The sequence below is a fragment of the Giraffa tippelskirchi genome, chromosome 3 (genome assembly GCF_054371585.1).
Source record: "Giraffa tippelskirchi isolate mGirTip1 chromosome 3, T2T-mGirTip1v1.2.pri, whole genome shotgun sequence".
Lineage (NCBI taxonomy): Eukaryota > Metazoa > Chordata > Mammalia > Artiodactyla > Giraffidae > Giraffa > Giraffa tippelskirchi.
In genome coordinates this window covers 16,456,368-16,480,104 of record NC_137277.1, presented here as the reverse complement: position 1 = coordinate 16,480,104, position 23,737 = coordinate 16,456,368, and the positions used below count along the sequence as shown (strand labels likewise).

General features: G+C 39.6%; 1 protein-coding gene and 1 long non-coding RNA gene across 3 annotated transcripts in view; one reads left to right on the top strand and one right to left on the bottom strand.

Annotated features, from left to right (window-relative positions):
- The window catches only part of LOC145541162 (uncharacterized), a 19,077-nt gene extending 13,558 nt beyond the window's left edge, over positions 1–5,519 (top strand). Inside the window, exon 3 of the long non-coding RNA XR_014078837.1 lies at positions 3,680–5,519. This is a non-coding gene — a long non-coding RNA (uncharacterized LOC145541162). The remainder of the gene's footprint in view (positions 1–3,679) is intronic.
- The window catches only part of PSMD12 (proteasome 26S subunit, non-ATPase 12), a 26,631-nt gene extending 2,894 nt beyond the window's left edge, over positions 1–23,737 (bottom strand). Inside the window, exons 1-10 of one of the 2 annotated variants that reach the window (XM_081576854.1) lie at positions 23,559–23,737; positions 11,203–11,262; positions 10,990–11,118; positions 9,576–9,683; positions 7,806–7,910; positions 4,746–4,895; positions 4,529–4,663; positions 3,271–3,383; positions 2,460–2,634; positions 594–671 (exon numbers count right to left, since the gene is read on the bottom strand). In XM_081576854.1, the coding sequence (XP_081432980.1) occupies positions 594–671; positions 2,460–2,634; positions 3,271–3,383; positions 4,529–4,663; positions 4,746–4,895; positions 7,806–7,910; positions 9,576–9,683; positions 10,990–11,118; positions 11,203–11,262; positions 23,559–23,666 (1,161 nt within the window). In that variant the 5' untranslated portion in view covers positions 23,667–23,737. The remainder of the gene's footprint in view (positions 1–593; positions 672–2,459; positions 2,635–3,270; positions 3,384–4,528; positions 4,664–4,745; positions 4,896–7,805; positions 7,911–9,575; positions 9,684–10,989; positions 11,119–11,202; positions 11,263–23,558) is intronic. The other variant, XM_081576855.1, reaches the window with a different exon arrangement.

Below are 23,737 nucleotides of genomic sequence, written 5' to 3'. Positions count from 1 at the left end.
TAACTAGGTAGCCAAGGACAAGGCACTTTACTTCTAAGGCCTCTGGTGCCCTTGTCCAGAAACAAGAAGAGTTAATGAACTAACCAAGGATCAAGCCCTCTAACCCAAACTATTCCAAGATTCTTCATTTGCAGTTAAAACTGTCAGGATGCCTCCTGTTGACTATACACTTCGCCTAACTCCTATCTCTTTGGTGTTGTACATTTTACCAACATGAAACCCAGACCTGAAAACAATATTCCCCTAACATGTCCTAGCACCTTTCCAGGGGAACTGCAGTCAAGTCTCCCTCATATGGTTTATTTCTACAGTTCACTTTTTGAACCTAGACGTATTTATTATAGAAATGTATACTTTAGCTTCAAATTAATCAGTGTAAAACTAACATATTTAAGTAAAGATGTTAAGTAGTATAATATTCACATAACTATAACTTGGTATTTATGCTACTCTTTGGTGTTCAAGATAGCTTGGGGAAACCTTCTATCACCTAAACTTAAGGTAATAAAATGAAGTTGATTTGCGCACTCAATTTTTACAAGTCAATTGATTTTCAAAATGAATGATTACAAACAATGGTATTTACTACTTACATCAACAGACAGATCCAGAAGCTGCGCCATCCTCTTCATTGTTATCCTCGTATAATACTTGGCCATTATTCTAATATTCTGAGGAAAGAAGAAAGGGCACGGAGGACACAGCTGTCATTAAGGCCAAAAGCTCATTTGTTTTCCTATCCAAGTAGGTTTAATTAAAACGTCAAGACTCAGAGCTTTTATTCTGCTGTAGTCTGCCACTGGGATGAAGCCAGTTCTAAATGTCAACAACAAAACTAAATATTTTGATATTTTGGCTTCTGCGGTTATTTTTAAGTTATTCTGAGCACACTTGACAACTCTTTTTAAATACATATAGTTAAAACACAGGCTTAGCTAAGTTAGTTGTTAAAAGTTGTAACTGTACTAAAATATTTTTGCTAAATGTAAGAATCTAAAGTTAAGTTTTTCTAACTATGATATAAATGTTTAAAAGGCTAAAATTTTAAAAAAGATCATCTCAAAATACTATCACCACTGTAACTACATAAAGATAACCTGAATTAAATTTAACAGTTTTCACTGGAAGTGGTGCTAAAATTAGAGGTGCCCTTTGGTTATTCTTAATAACCAAGCACTCACTTAATAACAAACACTCCCAAGGAAAAATGGGGTTCTGGGGAGAAAAATGAGCTCATCTTTGAAGAAGCCACACCTCCTCCCATCACTAATCAGGGTCAATGGCAACACCAACCTCTCAAGGAAGAATAAGAATCACTCAAGACTCCCTGCTTTTTCCTTCATACTTTCATCAATAACCAAATTCGATTGTCTATCTTCTTTAAAATAGTTAATTCCATTCCATCCACTCAATTCAAGCCCACAAAGCCTCTCTCAGCTAGTCTTCTCATCTCCAGTCTTTTCTCTCTCCAAATTCACTCTTCACACTTACTCCCAGAGGAATCTATAAAATACAAGCTGGTCATTTATTCTCTCAGCTTTTACTACTGGGTGTACAAACTCTGTTATGACGAAGACCTTTTCCATATCTCCAAAGTCCTTTCTCACTGAGCCCTTGGAGGTCCCCAAGTTCCCCAGCTGGTGTGCTGCCCCTGTGACCCAGCACAGACTATCCCATCTGCCTCCAGGGACGGCCCTCCTGTCCTGTCCGCTGAACCTACGTACCCTTCTCACAAGTCTTACCTCACACATCAATTCCTGTAAGTCGAGCTTGACCATTCTACCTGGTGGAACCAATCAACTCTCTCCTTATGCTCCCCTCTCATCCATGTATACTTGTACCATAATACATAATTTATAAATGCCTCTTGCACTGTGATGTATTTTTAAACATTTGAAAGGTAGGGACCATGTCTTATTCTCCCACGTGTCCCAGCACTTTGTACAGTGTAGCACATAAAGGCTCACAACGTTTGTTCTGTGAATGAAGGTTGACATAATTCAATTTGTAGTGACACCCAAGAATATCAGAGGTCAGGTTTAAAACATGTTACCTGTTTCCAAAACTACCAAGTCAGTACTAGCGAGAAACCACCCCCATCCATCCCTCACATTCTTAAGAAATTCCTTCTGGTTTATATATTATAAAAGTTTGTATTCTTGAGGGGTCCTCTCAAAATGCAGCATGGTAACACATAGTTATCTTTTCTGAAAAGCTAAAAAGAGGTGGAGAAAAAATGACAAGGGGGTAAGATAAATTCTGATGTGCTTGGGAAATAAGACAATAAACATCTGAACAACAAACTTACATCACTACCACACTAGGCATAGGAGAAATAAAAGAATCCTGGAGAATTAAAAATAAAACATCTAAAAGAAACATTTGAGAAATAAAAGTTTAAGCTCAAATTTGCCAAAGTTTGCTTCTAAACTGTCATTTCCAACATGCCAGATCCTTACATGTTCAACAACTCTGTTTTTCAAGTCTTTCCACCTTTTTTCACCTTCCTCTGTATAACCAAAAACGTCAGTTGCAGGACTCTCCAAAGAACCTTTTCTTAATTCCATTCCATAGTCTTCAACAAGTGTGGACCAACGCATCAACTCCATTGTGGTAAAAAGCTTTAAAAGATCCCTGTAAATTACAGAAAACTTACTATTCCAAATCTGTAAAGATTGTGTTTCATCTAATATAATAGCAAATTTTAAAATATCAAAGATGATTTTTAGAAAGCTTTGTTTGTAGAACAAGACACGAAGTGATTATTATTTTACGAACTTTGCTACCATTTTTTCCACAGTAATTCTGAACAGTGCCTTCTCCTACTTATCATTCTGTTCTCTCCAGTATTATATTTGCCAATCGCTGGACTAACTGACTGTAAACTTACTAATGAAACAGATAAAAGAAGAGCATAAAGCCTATGTCTGCTTTATATAACAGATTTTCAGAAGCATGTACTTCTGAAAATCACAAAGCCCCAACATTTACTAATGATAAAACTGACTAAATAGTTAATTAAACAAGACCTGCTCAAGTGAGCTTGAAATAAAACTTCCTGATAAGTGTCTTAGAACGGAGTATGTTATAATCTCATTATGTTAATTTCTAATGTCCTAACAACAACAACAAAAACCCGTTTATTTTCTCTGAGTTTATTCTCTAATATGATCTATCAGCATTCAATTAAGAAGCATACACTTAGGTTAACCAGTCTTTCAAAATGGTACTTCTACTGAGACATACTATACTAATTATAAAGGTACTTACTTGTATTTAGGGATTTCTTCTAATTTCTTGTCACCACTTATTCGGTGAACCAAGTCTGACTGTTCATTGTCAAAAGGAGCCAAGATAACATAAAGGACAACACTTTTCAGGGCCTAAAAAAGTTGTACAATGCAACAGAATATAGGTAAGGTTAGAAACAAAATAAAAACTCTGGCAGAAAGAGAAAATTCATGGATAATTGTATATATTCATCTTTAACAGTGTATTCAAAAGTCTTAGGGGAAAAATCTTATCAGATTGATCTTTTCATAGGGCTTTTTGGTAATATTTACTTTTCATAAAACTATTATAAAACAAATACAGTGAATCTTTGCTAATGTGAATTACTATCTGGTTGGCTTTTTTTTTTTTAATTGAAGTATAGTGATCTAGTTAATGTTCATTTCAGGTATTCGAGAAGGAAATGGTAACCCACTCCAGCATTCTTGCCTGGAAAATCCCGTGACAGAGGAGCCGAGCGGGATACAATGCATGGGGTCACAGAGTTGGACATAACTGAGTGCCTGAGCACAATTTCAGTTACAGAGCAAAGTGATTCAGTTATATATACACGATGGCATCACCAACTCAATGGACATGGGTTTGGGTAAACTCTGAGAGTTGGTGATGGACAGGGAGGCCTGGCGTGCTGCGATTCATGGGGTCGCAAAGAGTCGGGCACGACTGAGCACTGAACTGAACTGATACTGTTTTTCAGTTTTCTTTCCATTATAGGATATTACAAGATATTGAATATAGTTCCCTATGCTATACAATATATCCTTGTTTATCTATTTTATATATAGTGGTTGTATCTGTTAATCTCATACTCCTAAATTATCCCTCCCCCAAACATTTTTTAAAACAAATGTATAAAAGAAAAAGTCCTTATAACAAGTTAGCAGTAAAAAGGTGGAATCCACATGTACACTATTCACAAATTTTGCAAAATAATTTTCCAAAGTAATGCTGGATCTTTATCTGTGACCTCAGTTAGAAGGTAACTGCTGTACATGTCTTAAATAGTAAGCCTACATTTCTTCAGAGGTCATAAATAGAGTATTGCCACAATTCATCTGAATCAGTAATGTTAAAGTGAACTATCAACACAATGAACAGAAAGCAGCACCATGCAACTGCATATAATTACTGAAGTTAGAATTATTTCAAAATAAACAAAAAATGCAAATTCTTCCTGGTAAGTTTCAACATCAAGTTTAAGACTCTATCTTTAAAAAAAAAAAGAATATATTCTTACCTGTTGCCACTTTTCACTTTCTGCCTGTATACAGGGTGTATCATAGATTGCTCTGTAGTGCTTACAAATAGACAAATAAGATCCTTCATGTTGATCCAGTTGAATCATTAAGTTATAGTATTTCAACTTTAATTTCTGTAAAATATTGACAAAATGGGGTTTATGGGTTTTTTCCCAAACATTTTCAAAGTAAACTTACAGTAAGAGATAGGCTTACCTCTGTATTTTCTTCCTGGAAAAATTTGGTGTTAATTTTTTTGCTGATGATTTGTGTACGAATGTAATCCTTCACCGCTAGGCAGAGCCGCATTTGCTCCAAAATAAACTCCACTCGTTCTTTCTTTTCCATTGACCCATAGGTTTCCACCTACCAAAGTAAATCCCCAAGTAAGTTTATAATGTTTAGTAATAGTTTACAATTGCAACCAAGTTAAGTACACATTAAAAATTCACACTTGATAAATAAGAAACTTCATGCATATTGGGAGAGTGCTGATGGTGATATAAAAAGCTAGTTTCCTTAAGGAAATTACAATTTTTAAAAAATTATTATATGGTAAAATGGATGTTTTCCTTTTGGTGTAAAATTCTATAAATTTTAACACATGTACAGATTTCTGCAGTCACCATTACAATCAAAACCTAGAACAGTTCCATCACCTCAATAACTCCCATGTGCCCCTTTCAGTCACACACTGCCCCTACTCACAACCCCTGACAGCCAATGATCTGTCCTCCAACACTACAGAGTTGTCCTTTCAAGAATGTCAAATATGCAACCTTTTGAGACTATCTTTGTTTACTCAGCATAATGCTTTAATAAGATTCATTCAAGCTGCTGTGTAAATCAAACAGTTCATTCCTTTCTATGATTAAGTAGTGTTCCACTGCATAGATGAACCCCAGTTTACCTATTCCCTTGCTGAAAAACATCTGGGCTGATTCCATGTTTTGCCTATCATAAATAAAGCTACTCTGAACATCACTGAAAGACTTGTGAGCATAAGTTTTTCTTTCTGTTGGGTACCCAAGGATGAGTTTGCTAGGTTATACAATAAACATATGTTTAGCTTTATAAGAAACCTCCACCCTGTTTTCCAGAGTGGCTGCACCATTTTGCATTCGTATCAGTAATCTATGAGAATTCCAATTGCTTTGCATCGCCACCAGTTCTTGGTACTGTCAGTTTTTAAAAAATTTTAGCTATTCTAATAGACCCTGATGCTGGGAAAGATTGAAGGCAGGAGAAGGGGACGACAGAGGATGAGATAGTTGGATGGCATCACCGACTCAATGGACATAGGTTTGAGTAAACTCTGGGAGTTGGTGATGGACAGGGAGGCCTGGTATGCTGCAGTCCATGGGGTCACAGAGTCGGACACGACTGAGTGACTGAACTGAATAGGCATGCAGTGATATCTCATCATGGTTTTAATTTGCATTTTCCTAATGGCTAATGAAGAAATGACAATTATAAATATTAAAAGATGTCAGTTGTAAGCTAACTTATTATATAATAGTTGAAATTATTACATAAAAAAGAGGCACCAGTCTTTTTAAAATTCAGACAACAAGTCCGATGTGACCACTTATGGATGTAGAAGTAGATACACACGATACAAGAGAATCAATTATATCAACTACTATGAAAAAGTTCCTAATATAATATCTGGCACACATACACTATAAATGATTTATAAAATCTAGAATGACACTTTTACAAAGTAGTCTGAAGTAAGGCTATTGCTATTATTATAATTTGGTCTAAAATTTTTTTATTTCACTGTTTCTCTGTAAATTTTAAAAATAGTTATTCAACACTTACTGTGCTAAGCACTCTATATACACTAATTCTCCTTTGTAATTTCTTAAGGAAAATAACAGTGAACCATTAATGTTTCATTTCTACATCTTCACTTACTCTGTGTCAATTACTTTGAAGCAAAACTCAGACAAGACATTAAAAATAAACATTTCAATATGGTACCTCTACAAGGTAAACCTTGAAAAAAATTCTTAAATAAAAATTCTTTGTATCATTAAATATCTGGTCACTCTACAATAGTCTCATTTATTTTTTAATCAACTCAGAATCCAAGTAAGGCTCATACTTTGCAATCTGTAGATATGTTTCTTATGTCTCTTTTTCCCTTGCAGTTTATTCATTGAAGAAATCAAGTCAGTCATCCTACAGTTCCCTAGAGTCTGGAGTTTGTGGAGTGCATTCCTGTGGTATCATTTAACTGGCTCCTCTGTCCCTGGTATACCTTAAAAACTGGTAGTTAAACCTTTGTATAATTGAGGTTAATTTTTTGGGCATGAATACTTCACAAGGGATGATGAATCATGAGGCATATAATTCTCCTGCTTGGAAAACAGAGTTCGAAGACAAAACTAAGGAGAGAATAAAAAGATCGGTGGTTGCCAAGGGTTAGGGAAAGGAAGGGATAAGCAGGCAGAGCCAGAGGGTTTTCACGAGCAGTGAAACTATTCTGTAGGATACTATCGATACGATGGTGGAGACATGTCATTATGTTTGTCAAATCTACAGAGTGTACAACACCAAGAGTAAACCCCAATGTAAAACTATGCACTCTGGGTGATAACGATGTATCAGTGCAGGGTCAATGACTGTCACTAAGGTACCACTCTGACTTGAGATGCGGATAGTAGTGGAGGTTGTGTGTGGTGTGAGGCAGTGGATACATGGGGAATCTCGGTATTTCCCACTAAGTTTTGCTGTGAACCTAAAACTGCTTTAAAAAATAAAGTCTTTTAATTGAAGAAAAAAAAAAAAGGTGTGTGTGGGGGGTGGGCGACTTGAAGTTAAACAGAATTAGTGTGAATCCAAACTCAACCACTTCTGGACAGTGACTATAGTTACTTAACTCCTTTGACTCAGTAGCCTAGAAACTGACCACCAATCAGATATTCATTAACAATGAGGCCAATGATTAACAGTAAATTCCTAAGTCATAGATAGATGTACATGAATCACTGGTTTAAGTTCTAAAGAGAATTAAAATGTTCAAATAATAGCATAAAGTTAAGACTAATTTGTTGATCTTACTTTTCTTCAAAACTTTTTAAACAGTTAAACGTAGCTGGGACCATAATTATACAATTTCCAGCTGCTTGAATAACTTTACATGCCATAGTACTCACTCTTAATCTTGGTGGTTCAGAAAAAAGCAATAAGGTGCCCAAAAAAGCAATTATAAGAAAATACTGCTGATTGAATAGAAAATTTTACATACCCTAAAATGCAGCTCCTTACCTGTAACTCTTGTAAAATGGAGGCTGCCTCTTTGACGTCACCATTTTGTTCTTTTATTGTGGCTAATGTTTTCGTCAGCCGAGCACGCTCAATTTCAACATAAATCTACAAATACAAGAAATTCATATTATCCAAATTCCTACAGAAACATGTTAAAATTGAAAAGGCAGAATTGAACTATCATCAAACAAGGTATTTCTCTGCAGCTGGCATGCACTTATCTTCCTCGTATGAACATTTTACATTTCACACTCACATAATTTTAAAGAAGACATCTCTATAAAACATTATCCATATTTTGCAGCTTCCATTTGAGAACCTAAGTAGGAAATCACTGTGCTTAACAAATAACAGGGCCAAACAGCAAAGACAGTGCCACAGAAAGCACCTTGAAAAGAATTGATTATTTGAAAAATGACACTCTGCAAAGAGCACAGGCAGTCCAGTAACTGTAATTCAACCAATACTCTCATTCTTATTTGTTTAAATGCAAGGCTACTTTCTCTAAAAATATCTGATCTTGTAAACTATTAAAAGTTACTAGCATTTTTCATAGCTATATGTAATGTTCAGTTTATAATTTCCCACAAATGAAGCATTAAAAATATAACTATAGCCGAACCGAGTCGAGGGGACTCATTTTCATGCTTGTGCTTGTTGACCTGCATAGCCTTTTCTCTGCAGCAACCCTTCCCCACTCACTCCCAAAACCTTATCTCAAATGATAACAAAATGCTTACAGTTTCCTAAATGTATTAAGCATTTCTCACGTGCTATCTCTGCAGATAATTTCCCCTATATCTAAAATGCCCATCTACCTACATCCTGGCCCAGTAGAACTTGTAATCATTCTTTTTTGGATGCCACTTCACAGCGTGTGGGATGATCTTAGTTCCCCGACAAGGGATTGAACTTGTGCCCCTCGCAGTGGAAGCATGGAGTCTTAACCACTGGACGCCACGGAAGTCCCAGAATTAGTATTCATTCTTAAAAAGCCAGGTGAGCCACCATCAACTCTTTGAGGCCCTCCTGAGGTCCTCAGCCAGTCAGTCCTCATCTCTATGCTGCAGGGACACTCTGCTACTGTCATGACCAAGCACAGTAACTGTTTCTATGACTGACTTCTTTTGATGTTAAAAATAGTGTCCTGCCCATTTTGGACCTGGCACAATACAGCCAGGTGCTCAATAAACATTTAATGAACTAAACTGTCAGAGAGGCAATAAGTTAGATATAAAACTAAGTTTTTGTCTTCAAACCACAAAAATCTACCTAGAAAGAAATGTATCTACCACAGTCACCATTTCATACTTGCCCTTTTTAGAGAAATACAGGCTGGGTTGGGATGTGGGGGAGGCATCAAAAAAAATACAGATGAATTTTGAAAAGAGTGAAATTTTGAAAACTAACCTCACATTGCAACACTCTATGAAACCTCTGCTACACCAAACAAAGATTTCTCAAGCAGATCTAGGTGATGTGAAGAAATAACCTTATGTTTAATATTAGCAAATGTAAAATTGGGATAAGATGACTAATTTCTAGAAAAATCTGGATATACTAAGACTGTCACTATTTATATTCACTGGCATGTGGGAAGACACTAGATGTACAAAGATATGGGTTAAATTAAGGTGATCACATTTTGTGTATTTCATGTCACAAATACATACATATATACTTAAATAAAATGTTTAAATACATAAGTATCTCTGAATACAGGTAACACAGTACTTATCTCACTGTGAGTTATACTAATAGAAAACTCACCTTTCCTTCTGTAACCATTCGTAGAGTATCAATTAATCTAAGTTTGATGGGAAGATCTGTGATTTCTTCAACGTAAGTACAGCACTGTTGAACCATTTTTGCAACAGCCTAAAATAATAAAATCCATTCACAAGTTAAATTCATTCCTCACACAGGAAAAGGAAATATTTTATTTATGGAAGTGCTGTGGTCAAATCTGGTCTCCCAAAAAACTATATATTGAAATGCCTATATACAAAAAAAAAAAACTCCCTTAGCTAAGAAGTACTGAATACTCAGTAACAAATCAATAAAGGATAGGAAAACCTCAGTCACAAAGACTTGACCCCCCTTTACAACTGGTGATCACACAAAAGGACAGGTGAGAGAGGCATGTCTGGCGATGTCTACCAGAAGGCTGGCTAGTTAGTTTTCTTGCAGCCAAGAAGAAAAGCATGGAAGAAGTGGCAACAGACTAAAGGTGCAGGGAAGAGAAAAGCACAATTTAACAGTAGCTGTGATAGCAACGAAGCCATGAAAAAGAGTCAGTGGCAGAAGCAGAAGATAAAACAACAGTTCCATCATCTGGGTGGAGAGAAGGAGCCACAGCCAGCCATGCTCACCCCAATAAAATGCGACATTGAGAAGCCCAGCATCTCTTGCCCACAGTTCCCAGATAAGTAATACAAGCAGGCTGGACTATATTTTTTCCACCTCTAACAGTCTATGATCTAGATCAGGGGTCAGCTAACCTCTTCTGTATATTTTTATATATAATTACACAGTAAGTATTTTAGACTTTGTGGGCCAAAGGGTCTCTGTAGCAACAATTCTGCTCTGTCTTGTAACTCCACAGATACATGACAGATGGGTGTGGCTCTGGCCCCCAAAACTTATTTACAAAGGTGGCAGGGAGAATTTGGTCCTTGGTCCATAGTTTGCCAACCCCTAATCTAGATTCTAAATGGCACAGCATAACCACTGAATAATAATCAGGACTCTTGTCATCAGGAAAATGTTGTTATATTCAGCATATTTAAAGATAGCAGAAAAGTAAACAGAATATCTAGCCTCAAAAATAAGATAAATACTAAATGTCTAATAAAAGACATGATTAAGTAAATTACAATTAATCAACTTGATGGATTATAACACAGCCATTTAAAATAACAACTATGAAGGAGCTACATGGAAATAGAAGAAAGCTGCATCAACACTCTCAAAGCAATTTTGTAAAAATATCCAACTACATAAAGACTAGAAGAAAAAAAATAAAAGCAGCTGTCATGAGAATATGGACAGAATTTTTTAAAACTCTCTAAATGTTGTAATGTTGACTTAACATTACTAGATTTAAAATAGAGTCATAGAAAGGTTTTCTTTTTCTAAAAGTCCTTAATCAAATTTGAATGTTTTTGACCAATCTTGAACTCACTTGTTTTAACTGACTCCGTCTTTTTGACAAAAGCATAATATTTTCATTAAGTAAATCCCATTCTTTAGCCTCATAGCACATCTTCACTATTGCAACCAAGATACGCGATGTGGACACCATATCAGAAGCCTGTGAGAATGAAAATACCTTAGTTAATGGAACAATGTCAAATGAAATTAATGGCAATTGAGGTTTTCATTATAATCTACTCACAGTTCGGGTCTGTTTTTCCAAAGAGAGAAGGGTTTCAATGACTTCTTGAAGTCTTCCTTCCTAAAATAAAAGGTAAATGAACAATAAAAACACCACCACCAACACAAAGCCAAATAATTTAGTCTAACATGAGGCGTTTCTGAAACAGTAAAGACAAAATCAATAGTCTATTTTAGAGGAAAGAGACCACCTGCACAACTGTTGTGTTTTTTTCTCCTTTTCATGATACTGCCTGCCTCTCTAGAGGATTCCAGAAGTCAGTGGTTCCCAACTTGGGGCCTACAAGCTATTTTTAACATTTCAAAATGCCTAGGAGAAATGGAATCCAGTAAAACAATGATTTAACACCCAAGAAAAACAACAAGTCTTTGTTTTGGATTCTAATTCATCACTTCAGAGTGGTAATACCTGTTTATCTTGTTCTGAACAGAGACTCTTAATTGGCAGCCACCTGTGCCTTAAATTCATCAAAAATATTTTAAAACATGGAGTTCTGAGGAGAAATAAAAAGGATATTTGGTGGTAAAAAGATAGGAAACCCTGGTTTAATTTTTCAATGACTTTAGAAATAAAGTAACTGTGCTTAAAGAAAATGAAGCCCACCTGAGATTACCCATGCATGCTATACCAAGTCATGAACTGATGGTCACCTCTATCTCACATATGAAAACAAAACATTCTCCTTGGGGCATACATTATGAAATGGGAATAACAAAATTCAAATACTATAAACCTAGATAATCATACGCCAGGACTAAAATAAGCCATCATATTAGGAAACACACATTTTGATAAAAACAAGACCAACCCACAACACAAAGACTGCATTTATTTAAGATAATGATATTAATAACACCGAATAAACTAGAAGTAATGAGGAGGGTTGCATTTATAAACTGCTTTTCTAACTGTAAAGGAAATTTATTTTTACGTTAATGACGTTCATAGATGATTTGTGAGTATTATCCCCTTTTTTTCTTTTCTTGGCTGTGCTGGGTCTTGGCTGCTATGCAGGCTTTTCTCTAGTTGTGGCGAGCAGGCTTCTCACTGCAATGGCTTCTCTTGTCTTGGAGCACGGGCTCTAGAGTGCTCGAACTTCAGTAGCTGTGGCATGTGGTTCCTAGGCTCTAAAGCAGAGGCTCAAGGGGAGTGGTCCACTGGCTTAGTTGCTCTATGGAATGTGGGATCTTCCTGGATCAGGGATGGAAACCACGTCTCCTGCATTGGCAGGCGGATTCTTTACCTCTAAGCCACCAGGGAAGCCGGAGTACTACTCTTTTACTGATGAAAGAAACTAAACAACTTCTGAATTAAGGGCACAAATAATGTTTAAACTTTTCAAAATATTGTTTCTATATTTTCCATATGAATTTTCCATGCATCACAGAAAATGTACTGTATAGCCACTGTATGAATTTATTAATTCAATCTGAAACATATACAATTACTAACATTTTAACAAAGTTTCCTATGCAAAGGGGAGCACCAGTTCTGAAAGCCGTACAGGTTCATGTACATTTATTGTACACAATAAATGCTGGCTAAATGCATCTGTCCATCAGAGCACAAGAACAAAGAACAGGGCAATAAATTCTCCAAAGCTAAAGGCTAATAAATCATAAAAATCAAAGAATCTAAACCTCTGTTGTTTAAGGGTCAACTGTAGTTTCCATAGGGAAATGGTTACTATTTGGCAACAAAACGTAGTGCAAGAATAGCTAAAATGCAAAATATTGTTTACTAAGGGCACCCTCTTGTCGCTTTTGTAATTACTATTAGTCACATGGCTGTGATCCACAGACTATAGTTCTATATGTGGTATTTTAATTCAGAAATACGGGTTTTAAAGAATTGTACCATATATAGGAAGGAATCACACACCACTCTAGGGCTAGGGTCTACAGTATCAATGGAACATTAAATGTCACCGTCACCTTCTCAGAAGGGCACTCTTGGATATTGCTCTCTAGTCAATAGTCACCCAGCACCCCCTTAACACTCCAGCCCACTGACTTTCCGGTCTGCAATGACTCTGTGGACAAAGACTGGCGCCTACCTGAACTAAAGGATACTGGCCCTAGATAGTTAAGATACATATCAAAAGAATGATTTCAATAAGCTCAGATTCCTGCATCTTCCCCTACAGAGAAAAACTCTAAAATCATTAACTTGAGCTGTCTGTTTTTGTGATTATCAATAATCATTTGATGTTCGACTACATGTTTGATTTTCTTTTTTTTTCCCCAGCCAAAACTCCTATACGTTCTGGCTCTTCTCTTATCTTTTTGGAACAGGCTCTCAGAGGTATCTGAGTGGCTGCCTTCCTGGGCGACAGTCCTCAGTAATGCCCCAAATTAAGACATAATTCTCAACTTAAAGGTTGTGCATTTTTTTCAGTCGATAACCCCAAACTCTTTTCCAACTTAATGTTCACCATCTTTCTAATTTCACTAGAATGTACTCAGGAAGAGTGGGGGGCTATGTCTATACTGTTCACCACTGTAACTCAGTGCTCTGCACCTGCCCAAACTTATAATGGTGTTTCTGTAGGTTTGCTAGTGCATCCCTTTACACCTTGTGCCATAGTTATTAATATGCATGTCTCCAAAGAGTTTTGTAAGTTCCTTTAGGGCTAGACCTTGTTTGATTGGGGCTTCCCTGGTGGCTCAGACAGTAAAGAACCTGTCTGCAAAGCAGGAGACCTGGGTTTGATTCCTGGGTTGGGAAGATCCCCTGGAGAAGGAAATGGCAACCCATTCCAGTCTTCTTGCCTGGAGAATTCCATGGACAGAGGAGCCTGATGGGCTACAACCCATGGGGTTGCAAAGAGTCGGACACAACTCAGTGACTAACACTTTTATGATTGGGGCTTCCCAGGAGGCTCAGTGGTAAAGAATTTGCCTGCCAATGCAGGAAACACGGGAAACTCAGGTTCAATCCCAGGGTCGGGAAAATCCCCTGGAGAAGCAAATGGTAACCCACTCCAGTCTGGAAAATCCCATGGACAGAGGAGCCTGGCAGGCTACAGTCCCAGGGGTCTTAAAGAGTTGGACACATATACCCTTGTTTGACTGTATCCCTTGCACCAACTTGCACACAGCATGTGTGGAATGAACTGACGCTGACCTGAACTATTCATTTGATCTTGGCTTCCAATTCCTGATTCTTACTGTTACAGTAAGTAGAATGTGACAAATTATATAGCTGACAATTTAGTGCTGAGGGACACTGTCATCAATTTCATTAAATGCAACTCCCAATACTCAAACCATCCCACTTTTCACCCAATCTTCCACGTTCAATCCTATGGCTAAACATCTTCCTCCTTCTTTTCCTGTCTATTCACATGTCATCCTTGCAATCCTACCTCCTCGATGCTGCCTTTCAACTCAGAGGAACAAGATGGTTAGAGCTACCAAAACCAACTTGTTAGAATATGTGACTCTTATGACTCCTTTTTCTCATTAAAATAATCCTTGTCAGTGAGGTAAATGACTAAGGAGTTTGTTCAACATCAATACATGTTGGGGATCTGTATATTCTATGTTTGTATCCTTTAACTCCTAAATGACCCGATCTTTTCAGTTCAGTTCAGTTCAGTCGCTCAGTCGTGTCTGACTCTTTGCGACCCCGTGAATCGCAGCACGCCAGGCCTCCCTGTCCATCACCAACTCCCGGAGTTTACCCAAACCCATGTCCATCGAGTTGGTGATGCCATCCAACCATCTCCTCCTCTGTTGTCCCCTTCTCCTCCTGCCCCCAATCCTTCCCAGCATTAGGGTCTTTTCCAATGAGTCAACTCTTCGCATGAGGTGGCCAAAGTATTGGAGTTTCAGCTTCAACATCAGTCCTTCCAGTGAACACCCAGGATTGATCTCCTTTAGGATGGACTGGTTGGATCTCCTTGCAGTCCAAGGGACTCTCAAGAGTCTTCTCCAACACCACAGTTCAAAAGCATCAATTCTTTGGCACTCAGCTTTCTTCACCATCCAACTCTCACATCCATACATGACCACTGGAAAAACCGCAGCCTTGACTAGACAGACCTTTGTTGGCAAAGTAATGTCTCTGCTTTTAAATATGCTATCTAGGTTGGTCATAACCTTCTTTCCAAGGAGTAAGCGTCTTTTAATTTCATGGCTGCAGTCACCATCAGCAGTGATTTTGGAGCCTCCCAAAATAAAGTCTGACACTGTTTCCACTGTTTCCCCATCTATTTCCCATGAAGTGATGGGACCAGATGCCATGATCTTAGTTTTCTGAACGTTGAGCTTTAAGCCAACTTTTTCACTCTCCTCTTTCACTTTCATCAAGAGGCTCTTTAGTTCTTCTTCACTTTCTGTCATAAGGGTGGTGTCATCCGCATATCTGAGGTTATTGATATTTCTCCCAGCAGTCTTGATTCCAGCTTGTGTTTCTTCCAGCTCAGCGTTTCTCATCATGTACTCTGCATATAAGTTAAATAAGCAGGGTGACAATATACAGCCTTGATGTACTCCTTTTCCTATTTGGAACCAGTCTGTTGTTCCATGTCCAGTTCTAACTGTTGCTTCCTGACCTGCATACAGGTTTCTCAAGAGGCAGGTCAGGTGGTATGGTATTCCCATCTCTCAGAATTTTCCACAGTTTATTGTGATCCACACAGTCAGAGGCTTTGGCATAGTCAATAAAGCAGAAATAGATGTTTTTCTGGAACTCTTTTGCTTTTTCCATCGGATGTTGGCAATTTGATCTCTGGTTCCTCTGCCTTTTCTAAAACCAGCTTGAACATCTGAAAGTTCACGGTTCACGTATTGCTGAAGCCTGGCTTGGAGAATTTTGAGCATTACTTTACTAGCGTGTGAGATGAGTGCAATTGTGCGGTAGTTTGAACATTCTTTGGCATTGCCTTTCTTTGGGATTGGAATGAAAACTGACCTTTTCCAGTCCTGTGGCCACTGCTGAGTTTCCCAGATTTGCTGGCATATTGAGTGCAGCACTTTCACAGCATCATCTTTGAGGATTTGAAATAGCTCAACTGGAATTCCATCACCTCCACTAGCTTTGTTCGTAGTGATGCTTTCTAAGGCCCACTTGACTTCACATTCCAGGATGTCTGGCTCTAGGTGAGTGATCACACCATCGTGATTATCTGGGTCGTGAAGATCTTTTTTGTACAGTTCTTCTGTGTATTCTTGCCACCTCTTCTTAATATCTTCTGCTTCTGTTAGGTCCATACCATTTCTGTCCTTTATCGAGCCCATCTTTGCATGAAATGTTACCTTGGTACCTCTAATTTTCTTGAAGAGATCTCTAGTCTTTCCCAATCTGTTGTTTTCCTCTATTTCTTTGCACTGATCGCTGAGGAAGGCTTTCTTATCTCTCCTTGCTATTCTTTGGAACTCTGCATTCAGATGGGAATATCTTTCCTTTTCTCCTTTGCTTTTCGCTTCTCTTCTTTTCCCAGCTATTTGTAAGGCCTCCTCAGACAGCCATTTTGCTTTTTTGCATTTCTTTTCCATGAGGATGGTCTTGATCCCTGTCCCCTGTACAATGTCACGAACCTCTGTCCATAGTTCCTCAGGCACTCTATCAGATCTAGTCCTTTAAATCTATTTGTCACTTCCACTGTATAATCATAAGGGATTTGATTTAGGCCATACCTAAATGGTCTAGTGGTTTTCCCCACTTTCTTCAATTTAAGTCTGAATTTGGCAATAAGGAGTTCATGATCTGAGCCACAGTCTGCTCCTGGCCTTGTTTTTGCTGACTGTATAGAGCTTCTCCATCTTTGGCTGCAAAGAATATAATCAATCTGATTTTGGTGTTGACCATCTGGTGATGTCCATGTGTAGAGTCTTCTCTTGTGTTGTTGGAAGAGGGTGTTTGCTATGACCAGTGCGTTCTCTTGGCAAAACTCTATTAGCCTTGCCCTGCTTCATTCTGTACTCCAAGGACAAATTTGCCTGTTACGCCAGGTGTTTCCTGACTTCCTACTTTTGCCTTCCAGTCCCCTATAATGAAAAGGACATCTTTTTTGGGTGTTAGTTCTAAAAGGTCTTGTAGGTCTTCACAGAACCATTCAACTTCAGCTTCTTCAGCGTTACTGGTCGGGGCATAGGCTTGGATTACTGTTTGTTTCCAAGGCAAACCATTCAGTATCACGGTAATCCAAGTCTATGCCCCGATTTTTTAATGACTCCTTAAAGTTTAAAGTTTAAGTTTAGTCATTCAGTAGTGTCCAACTCTTTGGGACCCCATGGACTGTAGCCTACCAGGCTCCTCCGTCCATGGGATTTTCCAGGCAAGAGTACTGGAGTGGGTTGCCATTTCCTTCTCCAGAGGATCTTCCCAACCCAGGGATCGAACCCGGTTCTCCCACACTGTAGGCAGACGCTTTACTGTCTGAGCCACCAGGGAAGTCATAGAATGACTCCTTAAACAACCTAAATGAGAAAAGGCTAATAAAATGATAACCACAAATAACTGAAGTGAAATGCCAATCCAATACTTTCAAATGACCTATTTCTTGAAGGGGTCTTTTCTCCAAGCCATTGACAATCAAGTAAACTGTTTCACATTTCACCTCCTCTTTATTTTTAGTATTAACCATGAGAAGAAGTTGCAAGGTGACCAAAAGAAATGAAAAGACATTAAGAAGAGGGAGAAACAAAGGATATATTTAAGAATGCAAGTAGTCCCTAAATAACCATGTGTCAAAAACATGGTGATCTAAAAGCAGGAGCAGGGGCGAGGTAGGAGGGAAACCTTCTGCATATCAGAACTGTTAAACACTGTATCTCCGTAGTTCAGAAAAGGCCCTCCCAGACTAATTTTTAAGTCCTGAATGCAAGAGTGAAACAACAACGATTATCACAAACTAGTTTCACTTTTATTATCTCACCATCTGATACAGGGTCCTCAAACACCAATCACAGAAGCAGTAGAATGTAATGTTTAAAACAGGCTCTGCAGGGACTTCCCTGGCAGTCCCGTGGTTAAGATTCCATGCTTCCACTGCAGGGGACAGGGGTTCAATCCAGGGGAACTAAGATCCTGAGTGGCCAAAATACAAAACAAAAAACAAACAAAAAACCCGGGCAGGCTCTGCAGCCAGCCTGCTTGAGTCGAAATTCCAGATCTACCACTGTCTTACTTCAGGCAAGACACTTACCCTCTCTGACCCTCAATTTTCTCTTCAGTGATATGAGCGTAATAATAATTCCTACCACAGAGAGTCGGTGTAAGTATTAAAGCAATACCTATGAAGGTATGCCCGGAACATACATACCATATGTATGTTCGAATATATGTATGTTACCAGCACCATAACAGCTAACATTATTAGTTACTGTTGTTACTTGCTACGGAGAAGGCAATGGCACCCCACTCCAGTACTCTTGCCTGGAAAATCCCATGGGGTCGCACAGAGTCGGACACGACTGAGCGACTTCACTTTCACTTTTCCCTTTCATGCACTGGAGAAGGAAATGGCAGCCCACTCCAGTATTCTTGCCTGGAGAATCCTAGGGACGGCAGAGCCTGGTGAGCTGCCGTCCATGGGGTCGCAGAGAGTCGGACACGACTGAAGCGACTTAGCAGCAGCAGCAGCAGTTACTTGCTAGGTGCGTGTTAGGACACAGAAACAGAATTGTACTAGGTCACAACTGTAAGAGATACAAAAGGCCTAGATTTGGCAATTTTACCACCTGGGTTTAGACTTCAGTTGGACTTTTGCAGGCTTCTGCTATATGTGGTTTTCTCACCTGATACATTCTTATCCTCTACACACACAATCTTTTATCTTAAATTGTCATATTTATAAAATGTCTTAAACGCAGAAGTGATAGTCTCTTAAAGAAGCCATGGGACATACCAAAAAGAACACTATTACCCGTTGCCAGGAGACCTCAGCTCAACCTGACTCTTCTCTAGACCTTGGATAACCGCTGAATCTACCTGAACCTTAGTTTTCTCAGAAGTGAAGATAACAAAACTCCCTTCAGTTTTATTGATGGGTTCAAAACGAAAAACAAAAGAATGTATGCTAGGGCTTCCCTTGTGGCTCTGTGGTAAAGAATCCATCTGCCAATGCAGCAGATTCGATCCCTGAACTGGGAAGATCCCACATGCCGCAGAACAGCTAAGCCAATGAGCCACTACTACTGAGCCTGTGCTCCAGAGTCCGGGAGCTGCAACCACTGAAGCCCATGGGCTCTAGAGCCCATGCTGGGCAACAAGAGAAGCTACTGCAATGAGAAGTCAGCACACTGCAACTAGAGAGTAGCCGCTGCTCTCTGCTGCTCTCTGCAACTAAAAGAAAAACCCGCACAGCTACAAAGACCCAGCACAGCCAAAAAATACATAAATAAATAAAGTTATATTAAAGAATGTATGTTAAAATATTCCATGCATTCCAATGTAGAAATTCAATGCTTTAAGTATTTTTTCATGATTAGCAGAATGCTTAGAAAATAATATAAAATGATGAATAAAAAGCAAAATAGAGACACATACCCTAAAAAAAACTAAGACAATTATCTAATCCAAAAGTTGAAAACTGTGGTCTGTATTAAAAAAAACCTTCTACCCTCCATGCCCCAGCCCTCTTCCCCTGCCCCACCTCCCTACAAAGAAAATTCACATCTACACCTTGTTGTGTTCAACAGGCACAGTGGCTTAAAAGAAAAACCAAAATGGCTCTAATTTTGTAAGTTTAACAGGTCCCAACATTCCCTGCTTCAAACATTTCCATCAACTTGATACCTAAAAAAAAATCAGTTGGCATTTGAGTTTGGAAATCTATTCAACTACCTTGAAAATAACCACAATGTTGTAAATAAATGCCATACATTGACCACTAAAACAACTGTAGCAGCAACATTATTATTTTTTTCTTACTGGCCTATAAGCCAATTTGAGAGCAAGCGTTTCATCCACTCATCTCTATACTCTCCACAATGTCTAGCACTGACTGGGTCTTGCACACAGTAGGCTATCAGAAGAGACTGGTAAGGGGAAGGTTTTCTTTCACCCTCATCTCAGTTCTAGGAATAGCTGTACTCCTTTAAAGCAATTAGCTTCTTCTTTATGGACACTACCAACCTGTTAATTCCAACGAGGTGGTTCCGGGGCTGACTCTGGACTGAACATATGTTTTGTTTGATCTACGTGGTATTGCCTCAAACAGTAGTTTTGAGTACTCAAAGGTACTGCTTCAAAACAGTTTAGTGTCCAGTTTCTAAATACTGAGACAATTCATACAAAAACCCATATTCTTGGTCACTCCCGCAAATAAGAAGAGTTGACAAGGCTTGGCCTTCACCCTCCATTGGCAAAGCTGAACCTAAGGTGCGGAGTTCCTGCCCCCTTTCCTGGAGCAGGTGCTCAGAAGTTCAGCTTTTCACTACACTTAGCTCACTGGGCAGGGCAGCTCAGTGGGAGCAGAAACTCTCGAGTCAGTGTGCCTGGGTCTGTATCCTGCATCCATCACTTTACTATCGGCATGACTTTGGAGCATGTGGCTTAACTTCCCCTAGACTGTTTTCTTGTCTGTGAAATATGAATGATAATAATGTGGACCTCACAGGGGGCTATGGTGAGGATCAAATGAGTTAATACATGTAAACAAATACTTAGAAGAGTGCCTGGCACTGCAGAAAGCACTCAATAATGTCAGCGATTATCTGCCCGGCTCTGGAGGTGTCTTGAGTTTTCCAACCTCTATGTAACTGGTGATGTTTCTTTACACTAGCAGCTAGAAAGCTCAGAGATGAATTTATGGTTCCCTTCTGCTTAGGTGTAATGCTCAAAATTCTCCAAGCCAGGCTTCAGCAATACGTGAACCGTGAACTTCCAGATGTTCAAGCTGGTTTTAGAAAAGGCAGAGGAACCAGAGATCAAATTGCCAACATCCGCTGGATCATCGAAAAAGTAAGAGAGTTCCAGAAAAACATCTATTTCTGCTTTATTGACTATGCCAAAGCCTTTGACTGTGTGGATCACAATAAACTGTGGAAAATTCTGAAAGAGATGGGAATACCAGACCATCTGACCTGTCTCTTGAGAAACCTGTATGCAGGTCAGGAAGCAACAGTTAGAACTGGACATGGAACAACAGACTGGTTCCAAATAGGAAAAGGAGTACGTCAAGGCTGTATATTGTCACCCTGCTTATTTAACTTATATGCAGAGTACATGATGAGAAACGCTGAGCTGGAAGAAACACAAGCTGGAATCAAGATTGCCGGGAGAAATATCAATAACCTCAGATATGCGGATGACACCACTCTTATGGCAGAAAGTGAAGAAGAACTAAAGAGCCTCTTGATGAAGGTGAAAGAGGAGAGTGAAAAAGTTGGCTTAAAGCTCAACATTCAGAAAACTAAGATCATGGCATCTGGTCCCATCACTTCATGGGAAATAGATGGGGAAACAGTGGAAACAGTGTCAGACTTTATTTTTTGGGGCTCCAAAATCACTGCTGATGGTGATTGCAACCATGAAATTAAAAGACGCTTACTCCTTGGAAGGAAGGTTATGGCCAACCTAGATAGCATATTTAAAAGCAGAGACATTACTTTGCCGACAAAAGTCCGTCTAGTCAAGGCTATGGTTTTTCCAGTGGTCATGTATGGATGTGAGAGTTGGACGGTGAAGAAAGCTGAGCGCCGAAGAATTGATGCTTTTGAACTGTGGTGTTGGAGAAGACTCTTGAGAGTCCCTTGGACTGCAAGGAGATCCAATCAATCCATCCTAAAAGAGATCAATCCTGGGTGTTCATTGGAAGGTCTGATGTTGAAGCTGAAACTCCAATACTTTGGCCACCTAATGCGAAGGGTTGACTCACTGGAAAAGACCCTAATGCTGGGTAGGATTCGGGGCGGAAGGAGAAGGGGACGACAGAGGAGGAGATGGTTGGATGGCATAACCGACTCGATGGATATGGGTTTGGGTGGACTCCGGGAGTTAGTGATGGACAGAGAGGCCTGGAGTGCTGCAATTCATGGGGTTGCAAAGAGTAGGACACGACTGAGCGACTGAACTGAACTGAACTCTGCTTAGGGTACTCAACCTAAGAAATGCAGGTCTATCAACTTCATCATCTTTTCCTATCCCTGATTTTTCTAAAGCCCCACTACATTTTGGGGGCGGGGGAGAATAAGAGAAGCAAAAAGGGTTCTTTCTAAAAACTAAAGGTGAAGTATTATTTGACACTCCTCCTGCCCCTGAATTTATTCTGTTTTAATGTACTTAGATAGAAAGCTCCATAATAGACAAAAACAACTCTATTAGTGAATGCATCCCAGATGAACTGCAATAAATGACTGTGGCTAGACTGATCAAAGAATTTAAAGAGGCCTGAGCATAATCCTTAACAACCTCCCATAACTGAACTGATGCAACAACCATCCAAACCCTAGTCAGGCAAACCTAGGTTTAAATCCCTGGTTCTACCTATTACTAACTGTAGCCATCGACAGACAACTCTGAGCCTTGGTTTCTTTACACATATACACAAAGTTGCCTGACACACAGCAGTGGGGACATGATAAATGCTTGGATCAAGTAAAGTTTCTATTTAATGGCAGATAAGCAGTTGGGCTAAACTACAGTTCAAGACCTCCGCTAATCATGTTATTCTGTACTTTTGTGCCTATTTGTCTTTACTCGCGAAGTTCCCGCTCCTAGGAAGACTCCTCCCCATTCCAATATTACTCATTCTTCAAGACCTAAAATAAACGTCAGCTTCTCTGAAAAATCCTTCTTTAAACCACCAGTAAGAACGAAGTTTCCTTCTGTGTTTCAGTAACACTTTCATATTCGTATGGCACTCACTAGCATGCACGACTTGTCTAATTCGTTGTGTACACGAACTCCTTAAGGACGGGGGTCCTGTATTAATCCCCTTCGTACTATCACTTTCCTGTCCCTTCTCCTGGCCAAAGGCCAAGCACATAGCCACGATCCGTCCGCAACTTAACAACAGAAACTGATTCGGCAGGAACAACAGAACTAAACTCTCTGATCTACCGTGAATGCTGAAGCGGCCTTAACCCCTGAGGAACTACTAAAGAAAACGTGAAACGGTATCCACGACAAGGCAAAAAATACTACTGGAGCCCCAACTCCTACGGGAATGCAGTGACCATCTGTCCTGGGGAGGGTCTGGGAAGCTGTAAGTACTACGGTACTCTGGCTGCGGGGTCTCCCTGGTCGGGAAGACCTGGGATGTCCTGCTTATGCAGGCCTAACTAGGGCCGGACAGACAACAGCGGGATGCGCGCTCCAGCCCGGAGGCCCCCTGAGGCCTAACCAAGCTTGGCGCCGTGACTCAGCCCCTGGCGCCCGCCAACAGCCAGCCGGCTTCCCCTCACCTTGGCCAGCTTCTCGCACTCGGGCAGTCGCTGATCCACCGTGGCGCTGTAGTCCACTTCCATCTTGACGATGCGCCCATCAGCCCGCTCCGAGCCGCCGTCCGCCATGGTCCCCGCCTGAGCGTCCCTTGATGTCCCCCTGCTTCGGCCACCACTCGTCACTCACACCGGAAGCCGCC